General features: G+C 37.2%; 1 protein-coding gene across 3 annotated transcripts in view; it reads left to right on the forward strand.

Moving 5' to 3' along the window:
* Positions 1–13,578, forward strand: part of LOC136027090 (serine/arginine repetitive matrix protein 2-like) — a 143,065-nt gene that overhangs the window by 35,445 nt on the left and 94,042 nt on the right. For 2 of the 3 annotated variants that reach the window (XM_065704035.1, XM_065704033.1), the window contains exon 3: positions 7,703–7,801. The exons of the other annotated variant lie outside the window; for it this stretch is intronic. In XM_065704035.1, coding sequence (XP_065560107.1) covers positions 7,724–7,801 — 78 coding nt within the window. In that variant the 5' untranslated portion in view covers positions 7,703–7,723. The remainder of the gene's footprint in view (positions 1–7,702; positions 7,802–13,578) is intronic. 3 annotated transcript variants of the gene reach the window in all.

The following is a 13,578-nucleotide window of genomic DNA, read 5'->3' on the forward strand; positions in this document are numbered from 1 at the left end:
GTTCAACAATTTTATGATCAAATTGCTATGGTTGGAAAGTATAATATATTTTCAGTTAAATCTGAGAGCAATGCACAAAAATGAAGTCATTTAAATTCGATTCACTATTGCTTTGAACTATCCTAATGATCACATGACTTACAACTAAATTCTTTAGTTAGAACTTAATGAGTGAACTGAAAAGTATTGAGTTCGTTGCCTTCTTGCCAATGTGTGTTCAATTTCTTTTTTTTACTTAGATAACAAAAACAATAGATGAATTTGCCCTTGGGCATATGAATATTCATCTCTATTGTTTTTCTAATGAAGCGTTGCTTCATTAAAATAAAATTGAATTACGAGAGATGATTTAGCCTTAAGGTTTGATGTGAATCATTCTTTAGCTTTAGGTAAAAAGTCTTAAGGTAATTATCTTTTCGTCGATGTTACCATGTTTAACTTGGTCGTTACTGAAAGTATAGAATTTTGTGAGATTGGGTTTTCAGAAGAAAAAAAAATATTTTACTATTGTACTAGTCATGGTGAAAGAGTGCGCTTTTGTGGGCTTCCCCAGCTTGTTGTGGCTAATATTTTCTGCAAACCTGAGGTCGAATTGCCTTTTCTTTTATTTATTCGGGGTCACTATTGGAGTGGCCCCGAATATTTTTTCTTCTGTGGCTTTGTCTTATTACAAAAATCAAAGTTATTATATCAGACACGTACGCCGAAGTTTTTCGGAGGGGGGGGATAATAATATTCTTTTTAAATCAGTTCAACGGGAATTCGGGAGAATTTGGCATTTTGAGGGATGCAGCCCTTAGTCTCCCCCGTCCCTGTAAGTGTCCATGCAGTTGTAAACTACTTGAACAATGAAGGTTCACTTTTTGAAACAAACTCAAAGGAGGCAATTTTTCAACTTCGGGGGATCAATGCGGGCTCACCATCATTCTCACTGTGAAGACTCTTCTATCACTATATTAGCTCGATGACTATTTACCTTGGTTCTACTGCCCTAGCAATGAAGCATTGACGGATAATAGATAGACATACCTTTTAACAAGTGAACTAACCTCCTTTTTATACAATCCTAATAAGGGGGGAATTAATGCCAGGTTTTTCTTCTCACTCAATTGGACTACCTGTCTTGGCTTTTTATACAATTAGCCATGACTTTGTGCCCACAACTATCCCATTTTAATTCAAAAATCAACGTTGATCTTATCGTTGATAGTGGACCAACACCTTAGCGTCCCAAAAGACGTCTATTTCATATGTCTGTATAATAAAAAGTGCAGTTGCACTATAACGTCCCAAAAGGCGCCTATTTCTCACATCAGTATAAAAAAATTCAGTGTCATCATAGTGCCCAAAAGGCGCCCTTTTTACACATCTATAATAAAAAGTGCAGTTGCACCATAGCGTCCCAAAAGGCGCCTATTTCACACATCAATATAATAAAAAGTGCAGCTGCATCATAACGTCCCAAAAGGCGGCTATATCTCACATCAGTATAATAAAAAGTGTAGTTGCGTTTTAGCGTTCCAAAAGACGCAAATTTCATACATAAGTATAATAAAAAGTGCAGTTGCACCATAACGTCCCAAAAGGCGTCTATTTCACACATCAATATAATAAAAAGTGTAGCGGCATCATAACGTCCCAAAAGTCGGCTACATATCACATCAGTATAATAAAAAGTGCAGTTGCGCCTTAGCGTCCCAAAAGACGCATATTTCATACATCAGTATAATAAAAATTGCAGTTGCACCATAACGTCTCAAAAGGCGCCTATTTCACACATCAATATAATAAAAAGTGTAGCTGCATCGTAACGTCCCAAAAGGCGGCTATATCGCACATCAGTATAAAAACAAGAGCTAAGAGCTCATATGGCACTTTTGACGTGGCAAGAAGAGCTAAGAGCCAAGAGATCATATGGTATGAGCTGTAACAAAATTCTATGAATCAACAGATTCACTTAAAAGGAAAATAAGAGGCTAAATGCCGGTCAGGATTTAAAATAAGGGCTCTGAGTCACGATGTCCTTCTAAATATCAAAATTCATTAAGATCCGATCACCCACTCGTAAGTTATAAATACCTAATTTTTCCTCTCCCTTTAGCCCCCCAGATGGTCGAATCTGGGAAAACGACACGCCTACCAATTTTCATCGTCCTAGCACGTCCAGAAGCACCAAACTCGCAAAATCACTGAACCCCTCCCCCCAACTCCCCCAAAAAGAGCGAATCCAGTACGGTTTAGTCAATCACGTATCAAGGACATTTGCTTATTCTATCCACCAAGATTCATCCCGATTCCTCCACTCCAAGTGTTTTCCAAGATTTCCCCCTCCAACTCCCCTCAATGTGAAAAGATCTGGTCGGGATTTGAAATAAGAGCTCTTAGACATGAATTCCTTCTAAATATCAAATTTCATTAAGATCCGATCACCTATTCGTAAGATAAAAATACCCCAATTTTCACGTTTTCGAGAATTCTGGTTTCCCCCTCCAACTCCCCCCAATGTCACAAGATCTGGTTGGAATTTAAAATTAGAGCTTTAAAGCATAAGATCCTTCTAAATATCAAATTTCATTAAGATCTGGTCTCCCTTCCGTAAGTTACAAATACCTCAATTTTCAAAATTCCCCCCCCCCCTCCAACTCCACCAAAGACAGCAGATCCAGTCCGGTTATGTCAGTCACGTATCTTAGACATGTTTTTATCCTTCCCATCCAGTTTCACCCTGATCTCACCGCTTTAAGTATTTTCTAAGATATCCGTTCCCCCCCCCCAACTGACCCCCCCCCAATTACGCTGGATCCGGTTGAGATTTAAAATAAGAGATCTCAGATACGAGGTCCTTCTAAGTATGAAGTTTCATGAAGATCCAATGACTCCTTCGTAAGTTAAAATTACGTCATTTTTCTAATTTTTCAGAATTACCCCCCCCCCCACCTAATAGAGCAGAGTCGTTCCAATTATATAAATCACACCAAGTTTCATCCCGATCCCTCCAATTTAAGCGTTTCCCGTGATTTTAGGTTCCCCCACCCCAAACTCCCCCCAGTATCACCCGATCCGGTCGGGATTTAAAATAAGAGCTTTGAGACACGATATCCTTCTAAATATCAAATTTCATTGAGATCCGATCACCCGTTCGTAAGTTAAAAATAACCCCAAAGAGAGTGGATCCGTTCCGGTTATGTCAATCATGTATCTAGGACTTGTGCTTATTTTTCCCACCAAGTTTCATCCCGATCCCTCCGCTCTAAGTGTTTTCCAAGTTTTAGGTTTCCCCCTCCCAACTCCCCATCCTATGTCACCAGATCCGGTCGGGATTTAAAATAAGAGCTCTGAGACACGATATCCTTCTAAATATCAAATTTCATTGAGATCCGATCACCCGTTCGTAAGTTAAAAATACCTCATTTTTTCTAATTTTCCAGAATTAACACCCCCCCCCCCAACTACCCCAAAGAGAGCGGATCCGTTCCGATTATGTCAATCATGTATCTAGGACTTGTGTTTATTTTTCCCACCAAATTTCATCCCGATCCCTCCACTATAAGTGTTTTCCAAGTTTTAGGTTTCCTCCTCTCAACTCCCCCCCCCCCCAATGTCACCAGATCCAGTTGGGATTTAGAATAAGAGCTCTGAGACACGATATCCTTCTATAAATATCAAATTTTATTGAGATCTGATCACCCGTTCGTAAGTTAAAAATACCTTATTTTTTTCTAATTTTTCAGAATTAATCCCCCCTCCCAATTACCCCAAAGAGAGCGGATCCGTTCCAATTATGTCAATCATGTATCTAGGACTTGTGCTTGTTTTTTCCACTAAGTTTCATCCTGATCCCTCCGCTCTAAGTGTTTTCCAAGATTTTAGGTTTCCCCCTCCCGACCCCCCCCCCCCAATGTCACCATATCCGGTCGGAATTTCAAATAACAGCTCTGAGACACGATATCCTTCCAAACGTCAAATTTCATTAAGATCTGATCAACCGTTCGTAAATTAAAAATACTTCAATTTTTCTATTTTTTTCGAATTAACGGGCTCCCCACTCCCCCCCCCAGATGGTCAAATCGGGAAAATGACTATTTCTAATTTAATCTGGTCCGGTCCCTGATACGTCTGCCAAATTTCATCGTCCTAGCTTACCTGGAAGTGCCTAAAGTAGCAAAACCGGGACCGACAGAATTTGCGATTGCTATATGTCACTTGGTTAATACCAAGTGCCATAAAAAGTGCAGTTGCGCCTTAGCGCTCCGAAAGACGCATATTTCATACATCAGTATAATAAAAAGTGCAATTGCACCATAACGTCCCAAAAGGCGCCTATTTCACACACCAATATAATAAAAAGTGCAGTTGCACGATAGTCCCCAAAAGGCGCCCTTTTTACACATCAACATAATAAAAAGTGCAGTTTCACCATAGCGTCCCAAAAGGCGCGCTTATTTCACACATCAATATAATAAATTATACAGTTGCACCTTAGCGTCCCAAAAGACGCCTATTTCACACATCAGTATAATAAAAAGTGCAGTTGCACCATAACGTCCCAAAAGGTGCCTATTTTACACATCAATATAATAAAAACTGCAATTGCACCATGGCCTCTCAAAAGGTGCCATTTTCACACATCAATATAACAAAAAGTGCAGTTGCACCATAACGTCCCAAAAGGCGCCTATTTCACACATCAAGCGACAAAAAAAAAAAAATAATCAAAGGATGACCCATATCCCCAGAAGCAGATAAAATGGCATGATATCGGAAACTAGAATATAGTTTTGTGAGGCTGTGTGTATTTGTTAGATCACCACTTGCAACAATTTTCCCATAACCAGCTTGAAGCTTATCCTTTGAATCACTATTAAAATTCACGCTGAATGCTCCCGACGAATATACATACATATTTATCATGCTTACGTAACATAACCCCTTCGAGTACATCAATACACGTGTAATAATACCTATTTTAGATTGGCAGCGATTTATATTTTACCCTGTACAACAATTTTACTCATACCATCATCCCTATTAAGGCTGGGTATCCACAATCCAGTAATATTATTTAAGATTTTGACTAACAATACACAGAGATGAGATTATCTTTCTGATTGGGAGGATGTGAGTTCAAGCCACTTCACGGTATAATAATGTGCTAAATAAAACTTCGCTACACATCTGTCCACAGTTATAATTTATATTAAAATAAGAAGCATAAAACTAAAAGCACCATAACATCATTGCAAAAAAAATTTGAAACTGATTCCACATTAGTATAAAGCACTAAATATATTTAGGTAATTGCACATTACAAATCAATTTTTGCAAGCTCAATAAATTGGCGAACCGTGTGACTGGTGACGTTGAAAATATTGAAAATCAATATCTTTGGACTACGGCTTTAGAATGTAGATTTTTTTTTATAGCTAAAACGTTTATCAACTTTTCATTTTTTTTCTAAATTGTAAGAACTCTTTTTTGTTTGTTTAATTTCATAAGGCTAATGAATAAGCGATTCAATGAGTAGATGCCTTAGCTGCTTTATTGAATTAATTACGACCTGTGTGCCTTATAATGATTGCATTTAAAGATTATATGATTTAATACAAGTTTTTGTATTAAATAGAACACCATCATAGCTAAACTTACTCACGCTCAATGATTTTTTTTGTAAATTTTGATTTCCGATTTTTAGCAGTTATGAAGGGCGGGGGGTAAAGCGCTTGAACAGCGTGAAGTTAGGAAATAATTCTTACTTCAAATTATGCAGAATAATTGCAGTTAACATATTTTTATGCAGACTCGCTTTATTTCACCCCCCCCCCTAATTTGCAAATATATAGGCCAAATTATATAGGTTCAATGCAATCTGTCACTCGTCACTTGTTTTTGTGGCTGTGAAACAAGTTTTCTCAGATCTTACATTCAGATCAAGAAATTGAGTGTGTTCTGAATAATTAACAAGTACCCTAATTAACACTTTTTAAAATCTTCTTTTCCTTTTTTGATAATGCAACATTTTAAAATACAAATATATCTAAAAATTTTGATATCAATCTAAATACTACTTTTTGAATTTAAAATCCCTCCCTCATGTCTGCTTCCTTGTCGAATAACTCATAACAAAAATTATCACCTTCAAATTTTACGTCTTTCGCAGGTTTACCCACTCTGCCAAAACATTATACCTACGAAAAAATTGGATCTTGAATTAAGAATTGATCTCCTCGAGCCTTGATAGAGTGGGTCTATTCCTCCGATATTGCAGCCAGAATAATTCTATCTGTTATGCTTTCTGATGTAGAACCTAGTTTCAAAAGGAGTTAAGTAGATTGCACCGGTCTTCTACAGCCAAAACCTTAAAAAGATAGAATTAGAAAATCTAGTTTCTACGTCCAGCAGAAAAGGGAATGGCCTGGACGAGAAAAAAAATTAATTTCGGAAAATCTATTGACAAAACTCTATCTTCATCTGATTCTCCCGTTCCCAAAGCGAAAAATCACTATTTTGCGGTTGTGTCGAAAAACAAGGAAATTGGAGATACTGGGTTCTGACAGCGAACAGCCGAGGTCCCTCCGCTAATGAGAGATAAGGCTCAACAGAACATCCTACTGGCTTTTGGAGCCTTAATGACTTGAAGTTATTGGTATAGTAAGGCGGAAAAAGGGGAAAATCAAAAAGGAAGTGTAATACTGTGCATACATTAAATTTTAAGTATTAGGGTCAATATTTGATATTTTTTTTTGTGATGCACTCTGTTTACTTTTCGCTTTATGTTAATGTCATTCACTTACAGTCCATGACGATTTGCTGTTTGTTCTCTGAGATTTCACTTATTCCGTCGAGTGGGCCACCTGTGTCGTTTAGTAAAAAAGAGTGAGAAAAAAAAAAGTTGATTTAGGTAACGTACATAATTACAGCCATAAACGTGTCCAATTTTGTCATAACTTGTCTCCTTTTTCTCATTTGCGAAAAAAATCTTTAAGAAAGGGCAAGTGTTGGGAAAACTTACTTTTCTGTGTCAATGTTGAGAAAACTGGTAATTATTAACCGCAGAATAACTTGAAATTGCCAGAACAAACAACCAGAGCAACATTTTTGAATTGCTGCAACCTATTTACTGAAGAAAATGGCGATAATTATACGTTATGATTTGTGCCTTTCTTAAAAAAAACAAATGTTTCATTCTGGAAAAATTTTGTCAGTAATAGCAGTGAAAAAATTATCATTGCTTTGCAAAAGTTGCAACAAGTAATGACTGACTCAAAAAATTTAACAGAGGAATATTTTGTGTTTACCTCCCCCTCCTTTAAATTATTCTCTGTGTGGATTTGACTGCCATTTCTTAACAATTTTTTAAACTGTTTCGCTTCAAAATCACTCCAATCGTAAAGTTTGTTTTCTTTCCGTCAAAAGAATTCTGAATTCCAGACTATTTATTCCAAACAATGACCACAATGCCAAAACAAGGATGAATTCATAAATTTCTGGTTATTTAGTGTAACTAGCTGGTCTAGCGTGTGCAAAATTTAAAACGGATGACTGCTTTTTGTTAAATTAGCTTGGAAAGAATTATTTCTCTTTTGTTTATCAAGAAAAGGGCGTGCCTTCTCTGGTATATTTTTATTCAGTAAGAACTTGGATAATAGTTTAGGAAAGTGAAACTGCACTTAATAACTGTTAAAACTGCCTTTTAAAATTATAGGAATCTTTGAATGCCAAGAAAATGGAACCAAATGATCACTATTGGCACCGTACTTCATACGGGTATAATGACGTAAATTACCACGAGGACCCTGTTGAGGTAATTTTCTTCTTTCATTAAAAAAAAAAAGACACACATTTACCATTAGGGCTTCAAAGGGAAGTTTCTTGGACCGTCATGATTCCATCTGTAAAGCTGAACCTTAGAAAATAACTTTGCTTTGTAAAGTATTCCTATTATGTATGACCCGCGTGCTGTTGCTAGAGTCGTAGCAATAGTTTCAGGGTAAATATTGGAATTCTTGCTAATCCGTATCTTTTGGCTTTATTTTTCTTTAATAGCTAATTTTCCCTTTTTATGGAATTAATTAAAAATACTTTCAGAAAAAAAAATTCACAGAAAAGTAAGGAGCCTTAAACTTAAGATTAAAAAAAATAGAGGGCGCATAAGCTTGCAATTGGTTGCATTTTATCCACTGTTATTTGGTTTGATTCTAGGCCATATGTCTTTGTAAGGCGAATTCCGTGGTAGCTACACGATGATTAAACCCTCCTGAAACACGGAATTTTATTTATTTATTTTTTCTTTAGAGACATACATTTCCCGAAATTAGTAGCCTATACTCGCCATTTAAATTAGATTTTAGATATTTCTAATTTCTAAGAAAGACTCAGTTGGATAAACATAAAAAATTTTCGACTCAAATAATCTTTGCTTCAAGACTCCATATTGACCTGCTCCGTAACTTGAACTAGATAAATAGAACAGAAAACAAAAGGAGACCAATTTTGTACCTAGAGTTGTGACTTTTCAAAAGTGGACAATTCAAAGACCTTTGAAACATTTCTATTTTATTCTTTTTCTTTGCCTAACAGTCACAACGATGAGCATTTCATTGTTTAGAGTTTAGACCAAGAGAATTGACTGATGAAATTTGTCCTGTCTTTAAGCAGGCAGACTTGTTTCCTCCTAAAACGGAGAAATTACCTATTTTCGTTTTGACGAAGAAAATACGAGCAAAACATAGTGACAAATATAAATAAACCTTATAACGAGTGAAAATTGAATTGAACATTCAAATCAGACTTAAAACGAACAAAAATTGCTATAAGCAAGAGTTTGGGTATTGCTCCCTCTCTTAACCGTAAAAGTTCTAAAGCCTTTTGCGTCTTTTGCGCTTTACTGAAAACAAGTTATAGGCTATTATACATTTTTTCTTTTTATATTTTTAACTTTGAAAAATAAAGAAAAACAAAACTGATGGGGCTTACAAGAAGGGAACTCAAACTGAAATCAAGGGGTCATGGCCCCCGACTTTCAGAAATCACGTACGCCAAGTGACATGTGATGGCGAATGTGTGCCAAGCGTGGCTAAATTTTTCACGCGTGTTAGAACTGTAACGCGCATGGCGGAAGTGAGTAATGCCTCGACCTGTCTATTGGTGTGATTTATGGTAGAATAATATCGCAACCAGTGTGTTCCCTACTTTGAGTTATTGTATTCTCTCTATTAGGCGGTTTTTATGGCACTTGGTATTAACCAAGTGACATATAGCAATCGCCATTTCTGTCGGTCTGTCTGTCTGTCGGTCCCGGTTTTGCTACTTTAGGCACTTCCAGGTAAGCTAGGACGATGAAATTTGGCAGGCGTATCAGGGACGGGACCAACTTAAATTAGAAATAGTCATTTTCCCAATTTGACCATCTGGGGGGGAGTGGGGGGGCCTGTTAATTCGGAGAAAATAGAAAAAATGAAGTATTTTTAACTTATGAATGGGTGATGGGATCTTAATGAAATTTGATGTTTGGAATGATATTGTGTCTCAGAGCTCTTATTTTAAATCCTGACCGGATTTGATGACATTGGGGGGAGTTGGAGGGGGAAACCTACAATTTTGGAAAACACTTAGAGTGGAGGGATCGGGATGAAACTTGATGGGAAAAATAAGCACAAGTCCCAAATACATGATTGACATAATCGGAACGGATCCGCTCTCTTTGGGGTAGTGGGGGGGGGGTAATTCTGAAAAATTAGAAAAAATTAGGTATTTTTAACTTACGAGCGGGTGATCGGATTTCAATGAAATTTGATGTTTAGAAGGATATCGTGTCTTAGAGCTCTTATTTTAAATCCCGACCGGATCTGGTGACATTGGGGGGGGGAGTTGGGAGGGGGAAACCTAAAACTTGGAAAACACTTAGAGTGGAGGGATCGGGATGAAACATGGTGGGAAAAATAAACACAAGTGATAGATAAATGATTGAAATAAACGGAACGGATCTGCTCTCTTTGGTATAGTTGGGGGGGGGGGGGTTATTCCTGAAAAATTAGAAAAAATGAGGTATTTTTAACTTACGAACAGGTGATCGGATCTCAATGAAATTTGATATTTAGAAGGATATCGTGGCTCAGAGCTCTTATTTTAAACCCGACCAGATCTGGTGACATTGGGGGGGGGGGGTGTTGGGAGGGGGAAACCTAAAACTTGAAAAACACTTAGAGTGGAGGGATCGGGATGAAACTTGGTGGAAAAAATAATCACGAGTCCTAGATACATGATTGACATAACCGGAACGGATCCGCTCTCTTTGGGGTAGTTGGGTGAGGGGTTAATTCTGAAAAATTAGAAAAAATGAGGTATTTTTAACTTACGAACGGTTATCGGATCTCAATGAAATTTGATATTTAGAAGGATATCGTGTCTCAAAGCTCTTATTTTAATTCCTGACTGGATCTGGTGACGTTGGGGGAAGTTTGGGGTGGGGGAACCTAAAATCATGGAAAACGCTTAGATTGGAGGGATCGGGATGAAACTTGGTGGGGAAAATAAGCAGAAGTCTTGCATACGTGATTTACATAATTGGAACGGATCCGATTTATTGGGGGGGGGGGGGTTAATTCTGAAAAATAAGAAAAAATGACGTATTTTTAACTTACGAAGGAGTGATCGGATCTTCATGAAACTTCATATTTAGAAGGACCTCGTAACTCAGATCTCTTATTTTAAATCTCAACCGGATCAAGCGTAATTGGGGGGGGGGCAGTTGGGGGGGGGGGACCGGAAATCTTAGAAAATATTTAAAGCGGTGAGATCAGGATGAAACTGGATGGGAAGAATAAAAACCTGGAGGGGGGGGGGTAATTTTGAAAATTGAGGTATTCGTCACTTACGAAAGGGTGACCAGATCTTAATGAAATTTGATATTTAGAAGGATCTTGTGCTTTAAAGTTCTTATTTTAAATTCCGACCAGATCCTGTGACGTTGGGGGGAGTCGGAGGGGGAAACCGGAATTCTTGGAAAACGTGAAAATTGGGGTATTTTTATCTTACGAATAGATGATCGGATCTTAATGAAATTTTATTTTTAGAAAGAATTCATGTCTCAGAGCTCTTATTTCAAATCCCGACCAGATCGTTTGACATTGGGGGGAGTTGGAGGGGGAAATCTTGGAAAAACACTTAGAGTGTAGGAATCGGGATGAAGCTTGGTGGATAGAATAAACAAATGTCCTTGATACGTGATTGACAGAATCGTACTGGATTCGCTCTCTTTGGGGGAGTTGGGGGAGGGGTTCAGTGATTTGGCGAGTTTGGTGCTTCTGGACGTGCTAGGACGATGAAAATTGATAGGCGTGTCAGGGAGCTGCACAATTTGACTTGATAAAGTCGTTTTCCCAGATTCGACCATCTGGGGGGCTAAAGGGAGAGGAAAAATTAGAAAAAATTAGGTATTTATAACTTACGAGTGGGTGATCGGATCTTAATGAATTTTGATATTTAGAAGGACATCGTGACCCAGAGCTCTTATTATTTTAAATCCTGACCGGCATTAAGCCTCTTATTTTCCCTTTTAAATCAATCTATTGATTCATAGAATTTTGTTAGAGCTCATACCATATGATCTCTTGGCTCTTAGCTCTTCTCGCCTCGTCACAAGTGCCATATGAGCTCTTAGCTCTTGTTTACTCTCAGGGGGGTGGCTATGGGATACCTACTAAGCACTGGACCCTTAAAAGTACTTAAATATAATAATTGACTGTAAACTCATGATAACTTCAATCTATAGGTAGGTGAGGAGAGGGAAGGAGATGAAGGTAGATATCATTTACTAAAAAAAAAAAGATCCAATTAGTTCATAAACTTAAGTTTTCGAATATTAACTTCGCATGGGTTCTGAAGATTGATTCGATATGCCCTTTTCTTCAATTCCTCTTCAGTTTTAAGGTTCTTATAATTTTAGACAACAAAATCTTCTTAGACAAAAAAGAAAAGAGCGAATGGTCTCAGTGGGAATACAAACAAAAGTTTTAAAGGAGTGTCAAGTATGATTTGTTAGTAGTAACGAACCCTGGCTTAAAATCAAAAGATGACTTAACTCTTGGTTTCATGGTGCTTCAATTGCCATTTGTGCTGACCTTCGTGTATCTTACGTTAGTGCTTTGGTAATTATATTCTTTTTCCATATTTGACTGACAAATGCTTGACAGCTCTAGCATGTTTTTTTTTTTCTTTCGGAAAGTGAATAATAGTAAAGCGTTCGAGCTATTCAGAGGCCAAAAGCCTACAAAACAAACAACAAATACAAGTCAAAAGGATTTGCATTTCTGGTTTTGACTATTGTGTGCTAATCATCTATAGAAAAAAAGAGTTTTGGGGATTAGGTGCTTGTTTATGTCTTTTAGTATGAAAGACGGGCTGTGATATATTTTAGTGAGGTTTAATCTAGTGATGTGCACACTAGTTCCCGCAATGACTTTCTACGAGGTCCTCGGAGAATGCAACCTTACGGCTGGGTCTTTCTACTCTGATTATAATTGACAATTGAAAAGACCTGTTACTACTGATCACTCACTGATGCACACTTAGAGTAACAAGCTGTGCTGTTCATTAGTGATTTGACACTATATTTTAATAAACGTGTTGCTAACTATTGACAAATACATATTATAACTGATCCATACACTTATTGAATATTTATTTTTTTTTTAGCTGCAAGTAAGGAGCGACATTAAAGCTTAAAACGAACAGAAATTGTTCCGTATATGAAAGGGGTGGTCCCGTTCTCAACGCCCCGCTCTTTACGCTAAAGTTTACTCTTTGTCACAACTCTACATAAAATAAAATAAAAACTTTAGCGTTAAGAGCGAGGCGTTGAGGAGAGAACAACCCCTTTCATATACGGAATAATTTCTGTTCTTTAATGTCGCTCCTTACTTGCAGTTAATTTTTTTTTAATTTCTGAACGTTTTTGAATTAATGCATGTTTTGATTATGGCTAACCGCGCATGAATAATTAAAAAGAAATTTGCATATTAATTTTTTTCGCTAAATGGCTTTCTCCTAGTTTTAGTCGGATGATTTTGATAAAAAGGGGGGGGTGTGTGGGTGAGGAGGCCTAGTTGCCCTCCAGTTTTGGTTACTTAAAAAAGAAACTAGAACTTTTATTTTTTTACGATGGTTTTTATTAGTAATAAATATACGTAACTTACGAATTAACTTACGTAACGAACTTCTATATTTGTGTATTTTTATTACGTATATGAGGTGGTTCGCTCCCTCGTCAATACCTTCCTCTTTACACTAAATCTTGAATTTTGTCCCAATTCTCTAAGAATGACCCCTGAATCACAAAGGCCGTAGAATAAATAGTTGAAATATCTAAAAATACTTTAGCGTAAAGAGTGAGGTATTGTGGAGGGAAGAACCCCCTTATATACGTAATAATTTCTGTTCGTTTTAGGTTTTAATGCTGCTCCTTTCCTCCAGCTGAAAAAAAAATTCTCATTATTTTTAAATAATGCTAGAAAATCCTTCGGCCCCTTCATAGAAATTTTCTTCCCTCATGATTTATTCCTCCATGGAAACATCCTCTCA

This window comes from Artemia franciscana, chromosome 5 (genome assembly GCF_032884065.1).
Source record: "Artemia franciscana chromosome 5, ASM3288406v1, whole genome shotgun sequence".
Lineage (NCBI taxonomy): Eukaryota > Metazoa > Arthropoda > Branchiopoda > Anostraca > Artemiidae > Artemia > Artemia franciscana.